At 41.6% G+C, this 19,710-nt stretch overlaps 1 protein-coding gene and 1 long non-coding RNA gene across 2 annotated transcripts; one reads left to right on the top strand and one right to left on the bottom strand.

Annotated features, from left to right (window-relative positions):
• Positions 1 to 83: 83 nt before the first annotated feature.
• On the top strand, positions 84 to 13,209 carry LOC112581212. Its single transcript, XR_006547229.2, has 3 exons — positions 84 to 438; positions 910 to 1,109; positions 12,774 to 13,209. It is a non-coding gene; the product is annotated as an uncharacterized LOC112581212 (long non-coding RNA).
• On the bottom strand, positions 4,954 to 19,687 carry EMC3 (ER membrane protein complex subunit 3). Its single transcript, XM_006070698.4, has 8 exons — positions 19,370 to 19,687; positions 14,857 to 14,914; positions 14,423 to 14,516; positions 12,910 to 13,014; positions 12,121 to 12,202; positions 10,050 to 10,129; positions 9,208 to 9,290; positions 4,954 to 5,596 (listed from the first exon to the last, which is right to left on the bottom strand). The coding sequence occupies exons 1-8, from the start codon at positions 19,522 to 19,524 to the stop codon at positions 5,468 to 5,470; spliced, it is 786 nt and encodes a 261-aa protein (XP_006070760.1). The 5' UTR covers positions 19,525 to 19,687; the 3' UTR covers positions 4,954 to 5,467.
• Between the last annotated feature and the right edge of the window lie 23 nt (positions 19,688 to 19,710).

Here is a 19,710-nt window from a genome sequence, read left to right as displayed (position 1 = left end):
CCCCCACTGTGCGCACAAGTCTGTTCTCTGCCAACCGCTTGATATATTATTATGCTTTCCATTTTACAGCCAGCAAGCTCAGGCTCAGGGAGGTTATGTAATTTGTCCAAGGTCACACAGCAAATAAAAAGCCAAACCATAAGAGCCAGTGATCTTAAGAGTGCTGACACTATCCTGCCCCTCTGGAAGAATCGCAGAGATAGGAGAGATGAAAACCACAGGCTTTCCCGGTGGCACTTACTGTGCTAGGAGTTTGAATCTGAAAATAGGCCTCCAGCGCTCGCTTTGGCAGCACATATACTAAAATTAAAAACAGGCCTCTGACGGGATCTCCGATGAAAGGACAGCCAACCACCAGCTTTGGGAATTTTTGAGAGCTCCTAATCCAGAGTACCTTGGAAGCTCCCAAGGAAGGGGAGAAAGAATGAAAAGGCAAAGGTGAGTGACAGCCAGGATGAAATCTCCTGCTTGGACAGGACACTTGGCTCGCCTTTCTGTTCTGGCGAGTCACCACAGTGGGAAAGAGCAGAGAAACACAAGGCAGCTTGGGAGTGGGGCTTGGGGAGACGGTGCTGTCCGGCAGACTTTGTCTGTTCTCAGCCACTGTCTTAGCTGTGAGGGCAGGAACAGTCACACTCCCACATTGAGCCTCAAGGGTCCCTGGAATCTTAATTCATTCTTTCTCAGATTTTAGCCTCCATGGATACCAGCTAAATGAACCCTATTTTTTTTAATATATATTTTTTATTAATAAGTCTGATGAACCAGGACACACTGTAAAAATCAACTGTCCTTTATTTTATTCCCTCTCACTCCCAATGCTTTTCAACTCTTTCTGGTAGTTCTGATTATTTCTTTGGTTTTTATATGTATTTTCTAATTGTCAGACCTATATTGCTTTTTTTTCAGCTTTAGGTTTTACCTCTTGACTACTACAAAAGACCGCGAAGATTTAGCTCTTATATTGCCTTCCACATCTTCCTGTGCCGCTTTTGTTTATATCATCAATCTGCATTTACAATAGTCCAACCACGAAAGAAATTATCCAAGCTGAATCAGGAGTGTGCTATGATTATAATTCCTTTGCTAGATGTTCTGCTTTTCCTGGGGTAAGTGTGGCTTGGGTTTTTATTTACTTAATTGTCTATGCATCTGTCACTGATTCCCCATAATCTTTCCTTGAAGAGAAAAACAATCTGAAGATTTGGTCTCCCATCCCAGGTGAGAATACTTTCAAAAAGGCTTACAGACTTCGATAACAAATACGTAGTTTCTTCAACAAACTAACAGCTTGAAAAAAGCCAGGGGAAGGGAAAATGTAATAAAAGAGGCTTGAGTCATAGCAGTCAAATGCCATGTGCTGGGCCCTTGTTGGGATCCTCATCCAGACAAAGCAAGGACACAGAGGTGTTGGAAGGTAACTGGGTAATTTGAACATTGATTGGGCCTTAGCATGGACTAAACAATAAACCTGTTTGGACTCAGTGAATAATGGTATTATGGGTTATGTTTTATCATTTCCTCATCTTTTACAGCTACTTACTAAAATATTTATGTCTGAGATGGTATCGTATCTGACATTTACTGTTGATACACTCCAGGAAAAAAACAAATGGGCTTGGAAGATACATGAAAGATTGACAAAATATTGATGATTATTCATTATCAGTGAAGGGAGATGGGTATGTCCTTATACTATGCTCTCCGCTCTTGTGTATGGTTGAAATTTTTCATAGTAAAAAGTTTAAAACAAAAAAATTCACAAAGAAATGGAAGAAAGGAAAAGATTGCACAGGGCTGGCTGTGCAATCGGTGAGCTGGTTGTAGAAATAAAACCTTTTGCATATTGAGCACTAGCCCGTTTTGTGTCTAGTACGTGTTTTGGGTCTAGTACACGGATATAGAACTCGGGTTTCTGAAGCCTGCTGACCTTCCCAGGCTTCTCCAGAGCCCGGGAGATGGGGATGGTGGGACCAGGGTGAGCACAGGGTCAGGAGGAGGGCTGCTAGGGCTGCTGTTAAAGCACAGGAGAGGCTCAGGGACATGCTGGCATGCCCCTGACACCCCTCTGCACCCAGCGTTCACAGATGTCTCTTCCATGCCCTCCTCGTACATCCTGGATAGTCTCCAAGAGCCCCTCGTAGCCGTGACCTTGAGAGATCTTGATGTCAACAGCCAGGGGCTTACCCTCACTTAATGGGATGTAATTCACCTATTTAAGGTGTTCTATTCAGTGGATTTTATTATAGTCACGAGGTTGTGTAACTATCACAAGTACAACATTTTACCATTATCTTTTATTACTGAAGTGCGGTTGACTTACAATGTGGTATTAGTTTCAGGTGTGAAGCACAGTGATTCAGTTATATACACGATTACACATTTGGTTGATGGCTATTTGGGTTGTTTCCACTTCGTGGCGGTTATGAATAATGCTACTGTGTTTGTGTACAAGTTTTTGTGTGGACATATATGTACTCATTTCTCTTGGGCTATCGTCTAGGAGTGGAATTGCTAGATCATATGGAAACTTTGTTTGAGCTTTAGAGGAACTGCCAGACTGTTTTCCGTAGTGGCTACAGATCTGGGCTGGGAAAGGAATGGATGGGATAGAAGCGAACAGTAACGGCGTGGTGAGTGGGGAGACTGAGGCTCTGAGAGAGAAAGTGCCTTACACACAGTTGCACCGAGGCAGAGCAAGAAAAGGGGGGCTAATCATCTTGACGGCCTCAACTCCACCCCAACAGCAAATCCCTTCCTACCAGTCCCTCCCAAAGGTTCCTGAAGTAACATCAGGATCAAGTGCGTGTCTGAGAGGTGACTTAGCAGCTCTCTGCCATCTGGCCTTGCCTCTGCCTCATCGCATCATGTCTTTTTTGTGTATTTATTTGGCTGCGTTGGGTCCTACTTGCAGCACACGAGATCTTTAGTTGAGGCGTGTACTGTGGCATGTGGGATCTAGTTCCCTGACCAGGGATTGAAACTGGGCCCCCCTGCATTGGGAGCACAGAGTCTTAGCCACTGGACCACCAGGGAATTCCCAGGGGTGCTTTTCACTGCACTTACAGAGCTGGTGTCTCTGTGAGAAGACAAAATGCCTGAGAATAGAAAAAAGCAGATTGAGAAAGCAACCAAGTCTGGATGGTATCATTTGAGGCCCCGGCTCCAGCTACACTGGAGTAACTGACCACTGGGCATTTTAGTTTTTGAGCCAATTTACATTAAGAAAAAAAAGAAAACTGCTTAACCCAGATTGAGTTGTCAGTTGCCGCTGCAGTATCCCTCACACAGTAATCCCCCATGCCCCCCAACACGTAGCCATGCCCACCAGGCTCCTCAGACCACACAGGGGAACCACACCGGCTTTTGCCTCTAAGCACAGGATTACCTGCTGTCCTCCAGTCCAGGTCATCATTATTTTTCTGAGTTGCGTTTTGCCACTGACTGTCCATCTTTAGTCTTCCATGCAAGGTGCCTTTCATACCACCATTATCAGCAAGTGGACATTTCAGGTTGCCCTAAATGGTTTTGGGTGCTAAGACCAGGTTGATGGTAAAGCTGGAATGCTCACCTAGCAGTCTGATCCAAATTAAACTCCAAGCAGACATAATAAGCAGTGTTCCCTGAACTTGTGTGCTGGTCCTGAAAAGACCTTGCCAAGACAAACTTGGCTTTTCCCTTTGACTTGCTGGTGCCAAGGACATACACATTTACCACCAAGATGCGTGAGAACAGTCTCACACATTTTACCCACCCAGCTTCACTACAGGGAAAAGGACAGACTGTGTGGGTCAAGAGGCAGACCGAGGACACGCTGTAGCAAAGAGGGTCCTACACTCAGTCCCCTCACTGTCTCCATCCCTGCCTGATTCGGACCTTTCTGTATATCGCATGCCACTCCCCACTTCGTCAGGAAGCAGTGAATTGTAGACATTTTCATCTGCGGGCCTTGGCTGGTTCTCTTCCCTCTGCTTGGGATGCTTTTCTACACTGCAGAACTCTTTCAAGACCCAGATCAAAGGTTAGCTCCCCTGGGAATCTTTGCTCCTTTAATATTTTAACAACTCTTTTAAATGTTAGCATTTCTTAACCTTGGGTCACTGTGTCACTATGAATAGGCTTTAAAGGGTCTATGGGTGCTCCTGGGGTTCCCCTAGAGGCCTGTGCCCATGTCTGTTACTCTGGTGGCCAGGGTCAGAGCATCCATCAGATTCTCAAAGAGGTACTGTGACCTAATGAATGATTAAGAACCACCAATTTCTCATGTGTCTCTCTTATGAGTTCCTGAGGACAAGAGTCCCATCTTTTCCATTTTACACTCTCCAGCACTGGTCCACAATACATACTCATAACTGTTGGCAGAAGGCTGTGAGTGACCCACAGAGGTAATGTTTTTACAGGCAAAGACAAGAAAACAGAATAATTTGTAGAGTCGAGTTGTTTGTTCTTGATTACAACATTCAACGTGTACATTACATTTACCTCTTGGTACCGAAAAGGCCCTCTGCCACCTTCCTGGGACAGTTAATCCAGACAGAATATTCCTGGGCAACCCTTACCTCTGTGTCTGCCAGCAATCGCCCTCTCCCCCTTCTTACAACCATATGTAAGCTCTCTCTCATCCAGAATAACTTGCACGTGGGGTCTTTCGTTCAGTGGAGGAGCCATGTATAGTACAGCTCTACTGACTTGACAATGGATTTAATATATTATGAATTCCAGATCAAGACCTCACATTATTTAACTGCTGAAGTCTTTGAGGATCCCAAAGGCATTTGAGAATCTGGCAGTGTCGCAGGGTCACCAATTTTTACTTGATAGTATTAAAACAGAGAGAAGGTTTGCTAAGTCTGTCCTGGCCCTGGGTATTTACTCTGAAAAAGAGCTTGAGTAAGGTTTTGACACATTTGCTTTTCATGTCATTTGCAGGCGCAAAATGAACAACACAGAGAGTTTCATTTTGTCTATCCATTGGTCTTAAATTTTCAACAATGAAAATGTATTATTTGTGAAAGGGAAGTTTACTAACAAAAGATTAAAGGTGAAATGCCAGGTGGATGGATTCCAAGAAAACAGGAGTTTACTGAGGTTTAAATGTCAGAATGACTGCACGTAATAATTAGGTTTAATTAACAATGCTTTTTCCATAGACTGAATTTTTGCTATTTTTTAATATTATCACTAGCTTGAGTGTCCCCCCTTTCTCTTACTTTTATTACTAGAGTCACCAGAAGGAATTAAAATATTTAAAAAATAGCTGTTTCTGGGCAAGTCACCCAGCATACACTCCTCATGTTTCCTCTGGGTTCAAACATGAAGGGGAGCCTGCCTCAGACAAGAACAATCCTTGCTGCACCCCCGCCAGCTCATGCACCCCCTTTTCATTCCAAGAGGCTCCAGCTCAAATGAAAGTTATAAGGTTAAGCACGACTCCGAGTTCCAGACACAGCTAGCCCCTGCTTGGTCTTCAAAAAATAGAGGTCTGTAATTCCTTTTTGAACATGCCTTCGAAATGGAGGTCTTTGGCCATGAGCTCCTCTTCGACATCATCCAGCGCCCATTGGTGATCTGTCAGTTCCAGAGCTTCCCACTCTGTCTGCAAAGGAAGAGAAACATGGGGGCAGGGAGGGAAGGGCTGTTATAGAAGCAGTGCTGATGTGCTCGGGCCTGAAGCGGGATCGAGCTCTGCACATGTGACCCTCACTCAGTCCTATGAGGGAGGTGCTGCGGTGCCCTCACCCATCCCCGCCCCTAAGTTACAGACAGGAGACTAGGCTAAGAAAGAAACAATCTGTTCCGGTCCCTGGAGCTGGCAACTAATTACATTTCTCAAGTATTCTATTAATGTTGATTACTTTTGCCTTTAATTAGTAGGTCTTTAAAAAAATGCTCTAAGAAACTTAATGTGTAATATAAATGTTAGCTCACAGGTATGGGTTTTAAAAAATAATAATTTACACACTCCATCCCTTCAATGTGGGCAATTCAGTGGCTTTTAGTATATTCATCAAGATGTGCAAGCATCACTACTATGTAGTTCCAGAACACTTCTGTCATGGGAAACACACTCTCATCAAACAGCAGACACTCCCATTATCCCCTCCCCCAAGCCCTGGCAACGACTACTTCCTTTTCTGAATCTTGTCATCTTTTCTGGATGCATATGTGGCCTTTTGTCACTGGTTTCTTTCATTTAACATTAAAAAAAATTATTTTGTTGAAGTATACTTGATCTACAGTGTTGTCTTGGTTTCTGCCATACTGCAAAGTGATTCGGTTATACATATACATTTAGTTTTTTTTCATCCTTTTCCATTAAGATTTATTACAGGGTATTGGTTATAGTTCCCTTCTCTTAGCATGTTTTTACGGTCCCTCTCTGTTGTGGCATGATTCAGCTCTTCATTCTTTTTTATGGCTAATGTTCCACTGCATACATTCCATTGTCTAGACACTGCATTATCTGTTCATCAGATGATGGACATTTGGATTGTTTCTAGTTTTGACTATTATCAGTAGTATTCTGAACATTCTTGTACTCAGTTTTTGTGGGAAAATATGTTTTCAGTTCTCTTGAGTGTTTAGCTGAGAGTAGAATTTCTGGGTCATATGGTAAGTGTGTTTAATTTTTTGAGGAAAGACTAAGAACCGTGTTCCAAAGCAGCTGGACAATCACCAGCACGTACGAGGGTTCCAATGTCTCTATATCCTTGTCAACACTCGTTATTGTCCATCTTTTTTATTATAACCATATGAGTGAGTGTGAAGTGGTATCTCACTGAAGTTTTGATTTGCAAAACCAGCGATGACGCATGATGTTGGGCATCTTTTCATGTGCTTAGCTTATTGGGTATTTGTGTGTCTTCTTTGGAGAAATGAGTATTCATATCCTTTGCCAACTTTTTACTGGATCATGTTTTTATTGTTGAGTTCTAAGAGTTTTTTATTCTAAATCCTGGACCCTTACCAGATATATGATTTTCAGACACTTTCTCCAATTCTATGGGTTGGCTTTTCACTTTGTTAATGGTGTCTTTTGAAGCACAGAAGTTTTCATTTTGACAAAGTTTCACTTATCTATTTTTCCTTTTGTTGCTTATACTTTTGATGTCATATCTAAGAAATCATTGCCTAATCTAAGGTCACAAACATTTACACCTATGTTTTCTTTTATGAGCTTTCTAGTTTTAGCTCCTATATTTAGGTCTTTGACCCATTTAAAAACTTTTATTCAAAACATTTTTTATTGTGGTAAATATTAATATACATATGACACAAAATTTGCCATTTTTGACCACTGTTAAGTATACAACTTAGTGGCAGTTTTTAGGTTCACAATGTTGTGCAACCATCACCACTAACTTTTTCTAAATTTTTCATCCCCTGAAACAGAAACTGTGTACACAATAAACAGCAAAACTATTCTTTCCCTCACTGAACTGTTTTGGCACCTTTCTCAAAAATCATTTGATCTACATGTATGAGTTTTTATTTCTGAACCCTCAATTCTTTAAAAACAAAACAAAACTTTTTTTTATTTATTGGCTGCACTGCACGGCATATGGGATCTTAGTCCCTGGTCAGGGATCAAACCTGTGCCTCCTCCACTGGAAGCACAGAGTCTTAACCACTGGACCGTCAGGAAGTCCCTGCTGAATGAACTATCAGTTCTGTTCCATTGATCTGCATGTCTGTCCACACAGTCTTGATTACTATAGCTCAGAAGTAGGTTTTCAAATCAGGAAGTCTTGAGTCTTCCAACTCTGTTCTTATCCAACATTGTTTCGCCTGTTCTGAAGCCCTTTCACTTCCGTATTATCTTCTGGATCAGACTGCCAATTTGCGCAAGAAAAGCTGGTGGGATTTTGAGTCTGTAGATCAACAGATCAAGGAGTACTGCCCTCTTGATAACACTAAGTTAAGATAATATGTACATGGATATATTTGCATTTATTTAGGGCTTCTTTAGTTTCTTTCAGCAATATTTTACAGTTTTCATGGTACAAATCTTGCTGTTTTGTTAAATTTATTCTTATCCTTTTTGATACTATTATAAATGGAATGATTTTCTTAATTTCTATTTTTCAGATTCTTTATTACCAGTGTGTAGAACTATGACTGATTTCTGAAAACCCTGCTGAATGTATTACATGTAATAGCTTTTTTGTGGATTCCTTTTAGGATATTCTATATAAAAGACCACATTACTTGCAAACAAAGACAGTTTTACTTCTAAAACTTTTTTTTTTTTTTTTAAATTTTGGCTGCACTGTGTCTTCACTGCGATCCATGGCCTCTCTAGTTGCAGCATGTGAGCTTAGCTGCCCTGTGGTATGTGGGATCCTAGTTCCCAAACCAGGGATTGAACCCAAGTCCCCTGCATTGGAAGGCAGATCCTTAACCACTGGACTACCAGGGAAGTCCCTACTTCTTCCTTTCTAATCTAGATGCTTTCAATTTCTTTTTCTCATCTAACTGCCCTGGCTAGAACATTTAGAATAATGTTGAATAGAAGTGGTCATAGTGGACATCTTTTGTCTTGTTCCTACCCTTAGGGGCAAAGCTTCCAGTATAAGTATGCTAACTGTGGGTCCTTCATAAGTATCTTTCATCAAGATGAACAAATTCCTCTCGTATTTCTAGTTTTCATCATGAAAAATTAGTGAGATTTTGCTGTGTAAAATTATATTGGATTTTACAAATTCAAGAATCATTGTATGAAAGGCTCAAATAATTTAGATTTTATGGGGGGGCAAGCCACATGGCCTATGGGATCTTAGTTCCTCCACCAGGGATTGAACCTGGGTCCTCGGCAATTAAAAGAGTGTGGAGTCCTAACCACTAGACTGCCAAGGTATCCCAATTTAGATTTTACTGAATGAAATTTATATCAGGATCCAAAAAAGTTCAAAATATTCCAAATGTCTACCTTGTATCTCTGATTGGGGTGTTTTTATAACTTCATTTACACTGTGGATTAAATTGGGTGAGCATTTAAAAACCACCAAAAGTACCAAGAATCTCTAACTTACTTATCAGATGATTCTGTCTCTGGAATAAGAGACATGTAAATGAAAATACATTTTTGCTAAACTTAAAATGATGGAACCATATATATAGCACACTCACTTAAGGGAATTTATCTTTAAAAGTAACTCTGGTAACACCTTTGAGCCTCAGTGAAGCTGGGAAGAGAAGTGAGTGTACCTTAAAAGCTTTGTTGGTGTCTGCGGGCATGGCCATGGCTGCGCCAGTCATCTGCTCCTGCATCATCCGTGATTGGTCAGCAGCTGCAGCGTAAGACACACCCCAGTGAGTGCCAGGGCACAGGAGGCACCCAGGACCCTCAGGGAAGAATGGTTCTCACACAGCACTTACAGATGCTTGGCAGTGGGTTAGAGGACTATGGGACAGTTTACTGACTGGCCTTGTCACACACTTTGTGAAAGTCACTTTACCTCTTGCAAAAAATGGACATGGTAACAGCAGGAGAGAGAAGATTAACTAAAGGAAACTCTAACCTTTATTTCAAATTTAAATAACACGAGCAATAGCTATGACTTACTGAGCAACACCAACATGCCAGGTACTTCACTAAGTGCTCCATGTATCTACCTTATCAACTCCTCACAGCAAACCCAGAAGTCACTTATTAAGGTCCCTATTTTACAGGTAGGCAAACAGAGCACTGGTGTGGTTAAGTCACTTGCCCAGGGTCCCAGCTATTTAAGTAAGAGAGCCAGGACTGGTACTGGTCTCTAGTCAGGGGGCGAACTGACCACACCAGCCTTCTCTCGGCTCCAGGCTCACAGTGCTGGTGCTGGGCCCCTCACAGGAGGGCAGCAGACTCTGCACAACCAGATACCGTCCCTGCGATGAGTGAGGTCTTCAGTCTGACCTTGGGATGTTCAAGACTCTTTCAGAATACCTCAGGAACTTAGGAATAAGTTTAGGGAATGAAGCACTATATTTCACTCTGTTCAATGCAACTACATAATCACTCTGGCCCTGGTATGAATGACTCAGCTATCGAAGTAATTGCCTCTTACCATTATCTTGGCCCAAAATCAGAGAGTAGATGCTCCGAAGCCCAAAGACGTTGAGGAAATACCAGGATGCAGAACTCACCCTAGGAAGCAAAAGTGAAACAATGTAGGTAGCTATTTCAGAATACACTAGTTCACACATTTCTCCCACCCGAAGTTGTTCAGAGTATGTAAAGGAATCTCCTGGGGTCAGCCAATAGTCATCCAGAGCACAACCAAAGAAGAAATACACGTTGTGAAGGCCATGTTACCAATATTAATAGTTATAGCTCTCTGCAGGCGAACAGCTGAGCCTTGTGGACAGACTTGGGTCAAACCTCGATTCTTCCACTCACTTCAGAGAGTTGCCATGAGGGTAAAATGAGTTAATATATGGAGGTTAACAGCTCCTTCTTTGGCATTCAGTAGCAGGAACTAAACTCACACCTGGTGGGCTTCATTTTATCAGGGTATACAAGTTTTGTTTAATTATCCTACCTACATAGTGGGTTTTCAAACCATTTATTATTTGTAATCATAACAACACACACTTGTTATTGATGTATGTATATAATACATGCAAATAATACTGAAGTACGTAAGATATAAATTCAAAGAGGCCGCTGTCCTGAATCCCATTCTCTAAAGAAACCACAAGTGTTAACAGGCTTCATATTGAAGACTGTAGTGACTGGAAAAGCCATTTCAAGTTTTGAACTATATCCCAAAGCTCTCCTTAGGTTAGGTTTCCCACCTTGCCCCAGTGAAGTTAATATGCTTGCATATAATAAAAAACTAAAACTAGTGTCAGAAATGATACAGAGAGAAAGGACCCACACTTCATTCCAATACTTGGGTCACACTTATCTGTACATAATCTTTTAGATTGGTAAGCTAGTTCATATGTGGTTCCAGGCTCCTTTGTCCACACGAGCATGTCAGAAACATACTTGTCCAGGTGCTGAGAAAAGATAAAACAGCTTTTCTCCACCCCATGAAGTTTGTGTTTGGCCCACAGGAGACTGGAAGGTCAAAGCTGAACAGTCGTGCTACTTGTACGAAGTATAGCTTTTCTCCTCTGGGGAAGTGTGCACGGCCAAGACTCTCCCAGCGCCGGGTCTATCGTGTCCCTCCCAAACAAGCACAGACTGCTCCAACTGCGGACTCAGTCAAGATCAGTCAGGCAATGACCCCCAATGCCCATTCTCCTCCTCCTACTGTCTGGCTATTTTATTTTATTCTAGCCTCCTCAATTTTATTTTGGCTACGCTGGTCTTTGTTGTGGTGTGCAGGCTTCTCGAGTTATGGTGGGCTGGCCTAGTTGCCCTGCCGCAGGCGGGATCCTAGCTCCCTGACAAGGGACTGAACCCGTGACCCCTGCATCAGAAGGGGGACTCTTAACCACTGGACCACTAAGGAAGTCCCTGTCTGGTTTCCATTAGATGCTAGTCTCTGGGAAGCCAGACAAAATAATCTTGGAGAGACCACATGAAGAAGCGCTACTGTGTTCCTGAGGCTGCAGCACTGTCCTAAGAGCTCTTCATATTCGGGGTTTTATTACTCTGATATAAAAAACAGAACAGTAAATAAGACACAAGTGCTGGATTTGGACAGACTTGTGGTCAAATTTCAATGGCTCCACTTCATAGGGTTGCTACGAGAATAAAATAATATATGGAATGTATCTAGCACAGTGACTGGTACCAGTGAAAAGAATTAATGTTGTTTTTGGAAGTAATGTACTTTAAAACAAATAATACCAACATCCACTTCCATAAGCTCCAGGGCATTTATTGTTAAAAAGTCTGCTTTGGCCAGAGTTCCTGCCTTTAACTTTTTTTGGGGTGGACACATCTACTTTTTTGAGCTCCTAAGACCCAAGAAACTAGGGGAAAGAGCTTGATACATTCTCTCCTTTTGCAAAAAAAACTCATGTAAAAGTTATCATAGTCTGTGGCATTCTGAGTGGAGTTTCAATGAGAAAAACTCCAAAAACCTATTCCAGTGAAGCAGGCAAACTGGAAATCCTGTTGTTTAACAGATCGCTGTTTCAGATTTTGGTTGGTGTTTTTACTCAATAGAAGAAAGTCCTTACCAGGAGGCATCTAATGTTAGTAGTTCAATTCCTTGCTGTAGCATAGGCTTAAAACGGAGGGTCAGTGGAAACGGGACCTTGGCTGCAGAAAAGAAAGAAAAAGTTCAGAATCACACCCAGCTTCCTCTGTAGTAAATGTGATGCACATACTTCCCTGAGGAGGTGGGAACTCTGTACCATACAGAGTTTAGAAACTTATTTCCACAAAGAGACTTATGCCACTTCTGAAGGATTAACACTCAAAAGTCACTCTATTCTAGTTCTTTGAACAACACCAGATTCTCTAGTGCTTAAGTAAGGGCTCAAACTGAGCTGTGCCCCAAAATCTGGAAAAGAAACCAGCACTAGTCTGTTAAACCCAAAGTGGAATATATACACACAAAGAACTATATTACTGAGACACCAAGTTCATTTAAAAATCAAAGTGGCTCATGAACAAATCGACAAACAACTGACCCCAACACCTCAAAAATGAAGTCAAGACAGAAACAGGCTTCCCATCCTCCTACTCACTAGGACACAAAACTAGTTTTGGATACAAATTAGTAAGCCACTCGTTCAAGTCCCTTAGTGAAAAAGCATCCATGTCATGAATGTACGAACGCTTTGGGATAAGAGCCATGAAATTAGAGCATAATCAATTTCTCGTTCAGGAACTGTTATCAGTTTCCACTCGGGAACACAGGACCCGGGACAGCAGTATGTCAGCAGCACCTGGATTTCTGAGTAGGGTCATGGGAAAGGATCACAGATGAAGTAAACCTGAAGCCTTCCGAGTCTGTAACCTACTTGTGACAAAGCCTGAAAACGTCATGTTGATCCATCCACCGATAAGAATCATAGGCAGGACATTGGTGACATTGCCTTTCATCATGTCTGTGAGCATGGTGGGATCTAAGACAGAAAAACAAGCACCCAACAGCTGTTACCACAGTTGGTAGGGATTTATTCCTTGCTTTCTGTAACTTTTTACTTTACTTGATAAAATTAATACAAGTAATACAAGTTCATTGTAAAAAATTCAAACGACATAGAAACACAGGATGTGGACAGTTCCTCTGCCTACTGTCTAAACACTTTTAACTGTTGTCTATTCTTCTATCTTTATATGTCAATACAAACATACATATATACCTATACATGTATATACACAATGGTTTCTTTCTGTATATATACACATGAAGGGATACTATGCTTACTATTCTGCTTCTTAATTTAAAAACTTAACATATTGTGATGTTATGTTTCCATATTGGTGTAATATGGCTCATTATTTTTAATGTCTGCATAGGCGTCCACTGTGGTCACACTCATCACTTCTGGTTAGATCTATAGATTGTTTATTGGCAAAAAAAAAAATGTTGTGAACAACTTCCTTGTACATAAATCTCCAAATTTGTGTAAGTGCTTCTGTGAGAGAAACTCGTAGAAGAATTTCTGGGCCAAGGGATTTGACCATTTAAAATGACTTTCAACAACAGTAAGAGGACTTCATTTTCCATGACCCTGACAGTAGCAGCTTTGGTCAAGCTTTTCAATCTTTTCGAATTTAATGGGTTAAAAAGGACACCGTGTTTTAATTTGCATTCCACTGATTTTAGTGATGTCAAGTATCTTTCCATATACTTATTGGTCTTTTGTTTCTTGTAGGTTTGCTGAAAGACTTATTATTGAAATCAATTCCAGTACCTTCTGTCTGGGTTTATGATACTGGTTATCTAACCTAAAGAAATAGGTACTGAAATAAATGGATAAGTAAAACCAAATAATATGCTAATTTTGTTTTACTTTAAAGATGCTGTGTTTTTCACATGACTGGGATTAGAGGAAGTAAGAACTCTGTTAGAGGAAAAACTGTAGGGGGAGAGCAAGCATTCATGTCTGACAAAGAAATGAATCACCGAGGGAAGCATTTAGGCAGAATCTGGGAGTCATCTGCCAGCAGCAGGATTGCACTGGGTGGGACCTGGGACTGGAATGCTTTCCAGCTGTGCCCCTCAGAGCCCTGGGTCCTGAGGAACAGCAGAGGGGAGATACCTGGGGACAATGGCCCTATTCCCCGTCCCCTTAGCCGAGAGGTCTTGCTTTTAATTCCACTTTATACACTGGAGTTCCCAAGGTATAAGATTTATTTGAAAAAGAGAATCCCCCCTTTTGTAGATCCCTGTATCCGATGATCCCTAAGTTCCCTCAGATTACTGTCTTATACTATTTAAATTTCAAATAAAAGGACATCCTTCCTGCTCATCCCACCATCATGTTAAAAATCTTCCTTAAAGATGAGAGAGGGGAATATACATACCAGTCACAGGTGAAGGCGGCACAACCTTCCTTTTAGTTTTTTTGAAAAATCCATCCTCTGGGTTGTTGAAGTAATATTTTCGTGTCAGGAAAGACTAGTAGAAAAAAGAACTTTTTAAGTCTTAAAACTGTGACATAGAACATTATCAAATTACTCCCCCGAGGTTTAGTCAGAAGGCCCTTGGAATATGCTATTACACTCAGAGCTGGCAGCCTACTTGGCAGCCGTCCTGACACTTTAGCTGAGTCACATTTGAAAACAATTTCCCAAGAAGAGCAAGGTCACAATGACAGCAAACACCACTAGGCCACAGCTTAATTACTGACTTGCCTGCCTTCAGCTTTTCCCGAAGAGTCCCCTTATAAAACATTCAGCTATCTACTGTCCTCAACAGTGAATCGTGTTTTAGCTTGTAATAAAAGATAAATGAGTACCTGTTTGGGAATGTATTTTCCATTTTCCCTGAGGACTCTGCTTCGAATTAGGACTTGACTGAAGGAAAAAAAACAAAACCAAGACAATGAGATTTTTAAAAGTGAAACTCTAGAAGAAAATGAGAGAATAAAGTAGAAAACCTATTTAAACACAAGAGAAGGCCTATTTGGCAATAGCTCTGAGTGGAAACTTTTCAAAATACAAGTCTCCTTACTACCAACAGAACATACTTAACCCAACACTCAGCTTTCCACAAGAAGTTTTCAGGAGTGACTCTTTCTAAACAAAGATTTCTGAGGAAGGCACATTTGGGACATTACGCTTTTTCTTACTTTATAATGAGCTAAGAAGGAACTTTTCTCTGAGTAAAGAGAGTAGCAGTTGGATGCTACTCAAAAGACCTGGGGGCAGAAGGGAGGAAGGGCAAGGATAAAAGAAGGAAGTTTAAAAACAAAGCAAAACCAAAGAAATGATCTTTGGTTTTGACCAAAATGACCCCTGTAGGGCTTGATGGGGTTGTTACCTGCAAGACAAATACAAATTCTACTCAGGGTGCAGATGTTGGTAAGCTCTCAGTAGATACTTACTGAATTCATAAATGAAATTATCTGGTGATATTTGAACATAGTTGATTCTTACAGATAACAAAGTGTACCAAGTGGGCAGTGTTAGAACAAACATCAAACAGAAGAGATCAAAACGCTATTTTTTCTAGGTTTTCAAAAGTTGTTTTAATGAGGGGAGGAAAAAACCTCCTTAATGGAAATCCTTCTTGAAAAGTGAGACAAAACAAAATGCTATAGACACAAGCCTGAAGAGTTGAGAGGTGATATGTTCCATTCCCTGGGAGCTAGACTAAAGCTATTCATAATGTGGCCTGTGTCGCAATGCTGGTCTGGGGTGAGGTGAGAACAGACACTGAGACTAAAGGTTTAGAAACTTTTATAGCAATCTGACATTGTCCAAACATCCAAATATGTGATCAAAAATTTTTTATCAAAGCACCAGCCTGTGACAGACTGAACATTCAAAAACCCAAACTGGTCCTTTACCACGGACAGTGTAAGTAGCACTGGGTCTAGAATAATGAGTAAAAATTTAAGCTCTGGAGTTGGACAGATGGGTTCAAATATTGACTTGTTAACTATGTGATCCTGGGTGAGTGCCTTAACTTTCCTACGCCTCCATTCATACTGTACACAGTAACAGGCTTATTCTCATTGAACGAATACTTCTCGAGCTTCTGGGGTGCCATGTTAGGCGACATGAACAACAGCGATCAAAAAGCAAGAATCTATCTTGGACTTCCCTGGCGGGCTGGTGGTTAAGAATCTGCTCTTCTACTGCAGGAGGCATGGGCTGGATCCCTACTCAGGGATCCTGCATGCTGCAGCCAAAAAAAAAAAAAAAAAAAGGCAAGTATCTCAAGGAGGTTAAAGTCTAGTAGGGGAGAAAAACAATAATCAAATAACCACAGGAATAAATGTCAAATCCATCTGTTACATACCAGGAAAGAGAGACGGATAATCTGAGTGTGTTAACAGGGGCATGTGACTGAGTCTAAGACGTCAAGGTCTTGGAGAAAGCTTTCCTGAGGGGGTATGATTAAGCTGAAATCTTAAAGACGGGTAGAGACAACCTTGGCAAAGAGCTGGAGCATGGGCAAAAGCCCTGAGGCAGGAGTAAGCACCGTTGTCTCTGAGGACCAGGAAAACGCCATATGGGTGGAAGAAAGAGGACTACAGACACGTGGTGAGACAAGGCTTGAGAGCTTGGCAAGAGCTAGACTATGTAAGAGAGTCTCAGTGCTATTCTTAAAAAAAATTGTGGTAAAAAACATTAACATAAAATTTACCATCTTGACCACATTTAAGCACACAGTTCAGTAGTGTTAAGCATATTCACACTGTTGTGAAACAGATCTCCGGAACTTTTTCATCCTGCAAACCTGAAACTCTATTCTCATTGCACAATAACGTCCCCATTCCCCATCCCCCAGCCCCTAGTAACCGCCATTCTACTTTGTGTTCCTGTGAATTTGACTATTTTAGATACTTCATATAAGTAGAATCATACAGATATTACCTTTTTGTATCTGGTCTCTTTTGTTTAGCCTCATGTTCTTAAGGTTCATCTGTGTTGTAACCATGTGACATGATTCCTTTCTTTTTAAGGGTTCCACTGTACTGTAATCTTTATCTTAAAAGCAAAAGGTTGGGGGAAAGGAAACCCTTGTTGGTGGGACTGTAAATTGGTACAAATTTATGAAAAACAATATGGAGGTGCTTCAAAAAAATAAAAATAGAATCACATTGTATATACATATATACATATATATAATATATATATATATGCAACCCTGTGTTCATTGGAGTATTAGTCACAATAGCCCATACATAGAAACAACCCCGAGGACTTCCCTGGTGGTCCAGCGGTTAAGAATCTGCCTGCCAATGCAGGGGACATGGGTTCGATCCCTGGTCCAGGAAGATTCCACATGCCATGGGGAACTAAGCCTTTGCACCACAACTACCGAAACCCATGAGCTCTAGAGCCCAAGTGCTGCAATTCCTGAAGCCCGAATGCTCTGGAGCCTGTGCCCTGCAACAAGAGAAGCCACAGCAAGAAGCCCATGCATCACAACTAAATAGCAGCCCTTACTCTCTGCACACAGAGAAAGTCTGCACACAGCAAAGAACACCCAGCACAACCCCAAATAAACAATAATTTTAAAAAGTCCTGAAAGGATAAAGACAACATGATATATGGGTAGACACACACACTGGAATATTAATTCAGCCACGAAAAAGAAGGAAATCCATTCACTTGCAACGACATGGACAAACCATGAATACATTATACAATGAGGCAGACCCAAAAGGACAAATACTGTGTGATTCCACTTAATGAAGTACCTAAAGTAGAATGGTGCATCTCAGGAACTGGGAGAGATGGAAGTGAGCTTAATAGGCTCAGAGTTTCTGCCAGGGGTCAGGAAAATACTGTGGAAGCGTACAGTGGTGGCAGTTGCACAAGGTGAATGTGCTTAACGGCACTGAAATGTATAGTTAAAAACAGTCAAAGTGGGCTTCCCTGGTGTCTCAGTGGTAAAGAACCTGCCTGCCGCTGCAGGAGACATGGGTTCAGTCTGGTTAGGGAAGATCCCGCGTGCTGCAGAGCAACTAAACCTGCGTGCCACAACTACTGGCCCACTCAGAGCCCGTCTTCCGCAACAAGAGAGGCTACCGCAATGCGAGGCCTGCGGACCGCAAGCAGAGAGTAGCTCCTGTTCGCTGCAACTAGAGAAGAGCCTGTGCAATAATGAAGACCCAGCACAGCCAAAATAAATAAAATTAAACTTTAAAAAAAGAAAAAAAGAAAGTGGAAAATTTTATATGTATTTTACCACAGTTTTTTAAAGAGCAAAAAGCAAATATTAAAGGATTTTAAGCTAATTCTTCACATATGTCACTTAAGGTGATTACCACTGTATTAGGCATACCCTGAGCACTAAAATAATAGTATTTCCTATCTTCCCTTTGCATGTTTTATCACTTGGACTAAAACTCCCTGAGAGTAGGGTCTTGTCATATTTTGTACCCCCTAGCATACAGTACAGTGCAGGGCACATGGTAAGTCGTCATAAAAACCTTGTTCACTATAGAGAATTCAGGACTTCCACAGGTTGAACAGAAATTCAGATAGATCTCTATTTATACTGCTGAGCAATTTTGCAGAAGTGGGGTTGAGAATCATGTGAGGCATTTAAACCCTGAAATAAGGCCAACTTAAATTATCCTATAAATTTTAAATACTCAGTTTCTCTTAAGGTCTGCAAATTCTACAAGAATTTTTGAATTTTGCATTTTTTTTCCATTAGTATCTAAAAATAAGTCCCTGCTCGACTAAGCACAACAACACAACAACTGGTGATAAAGGTAAAGTTTATCTTCTGCCATCGTAATTTGCAAGTGAAAAACATTTTCTTAAAATAAAACTCTAGTTTTCCAAGTCAGTATTTTTCAAACTGGAGTTTCACATTCTTAAAGATCTATTTGTTTTTCCTTTCCGAAAAGTCACTATTCTACAAGCTTGAGAGTCACTTTTTACATACGTTCTAGTCCCAAATATGGTCTAATGTTTTTTCATTTATATATTTCTCCATTTTGGTTTAATACATTTTAGAAAAATTTTAGTAACCTCTGAGGCAGCAAAACCCTAATTATGAAACCAAATGTCCCATTTGTGATCATTCAGGCTCATGGAAACTTATACTGTATCTAGAGGAATGTTTTACAGACATCATCTAAAATTTAGTCCCCACTCCTGCTCTATGAGGCATGTCCTGTTATCAGCCCCATTTCGCAGATGAACAAGTGAAACACAGGGGTAACTCAGCCAAGGAAACTCAGCTAGTGGGGGCCTGATTAAGCCGGGCAAACTGACATAACCCCTGTACTTTCTTGCCCAAGGTCACGAGAGTGAGATTGCCGGAGAGGGGAGGGCGCTGACCTGTCGGAGACTTGTTCCTGGGTGAGCTTCTTGTCGCTCTGCAGCAGGATGGACACGTAGTGGCGGATCATGCCCACGAAGAAGGTGATGATAACGATGGGCAGGACCACCCAGAGACGGATGTTGGAGTCAAGCAACAGCTCCGGCCCCGCCATCTTCACAGAGTGGGCTCCCGGCCGAGTGTAACCGGGTTTCTTTTCGTCGGGGCACCGGGTCCTAGTTGAGGCCGCCTCTGGGCCTTCTCACCGCCCTCAGCCAGGCCAGACCCGGACCCTACGGCGGCGTTGTCCCTTGAGTCCTGCCCCAAGCAGGGCCGCCGGGCCGCCCACTTCCGGCGCGGA

This window comes from Bubalus bubalis, chromosome 21 (genome assembly GCF_019923935.1).
Source record: "Bubalus bubalis isolate 160015118507 breed Murrah chromosome 21, NDDB_SH_1, whole genome shotgun sequence".
Taxonomy (NCBI): Eukaryota; Metazoa; Chordata; class Mammalia; order Artiodactyla; family Bovidae; genus Bubalus; species Bubalus bubalis.
The sequence above is the reverse complement of the archived record's forward strand: the minus strand, read 5'-3'. Positions and strand labels throughout refer to the sequence as shown.

Bases quoted from the DNA above. Each gene is read 5' to 3' on its own strand.
- EMC3 (XM_006070698.4), bottom strand. From the start codon at position 19,524: ATGGCGGGGCCGGAGCTGTTGCTTGACTCCAACATCCGTCTCTGGGTG. The intron at 12,203-12,909 runs GTAGGTTACAGA...TCTTTTCTGCAG, and splicing joins GTTTTCAGGCTTTGTCACAA to CCAAGGTCCCGTTTCCACTG. The intron at 10,130-12,120 runs GTAAGGACTTTC...TTTGCTTCCTAG, and splicing joins CTAACATTAGATGCCTCCTG to GGTGAGTTCTGCATCCTGGT.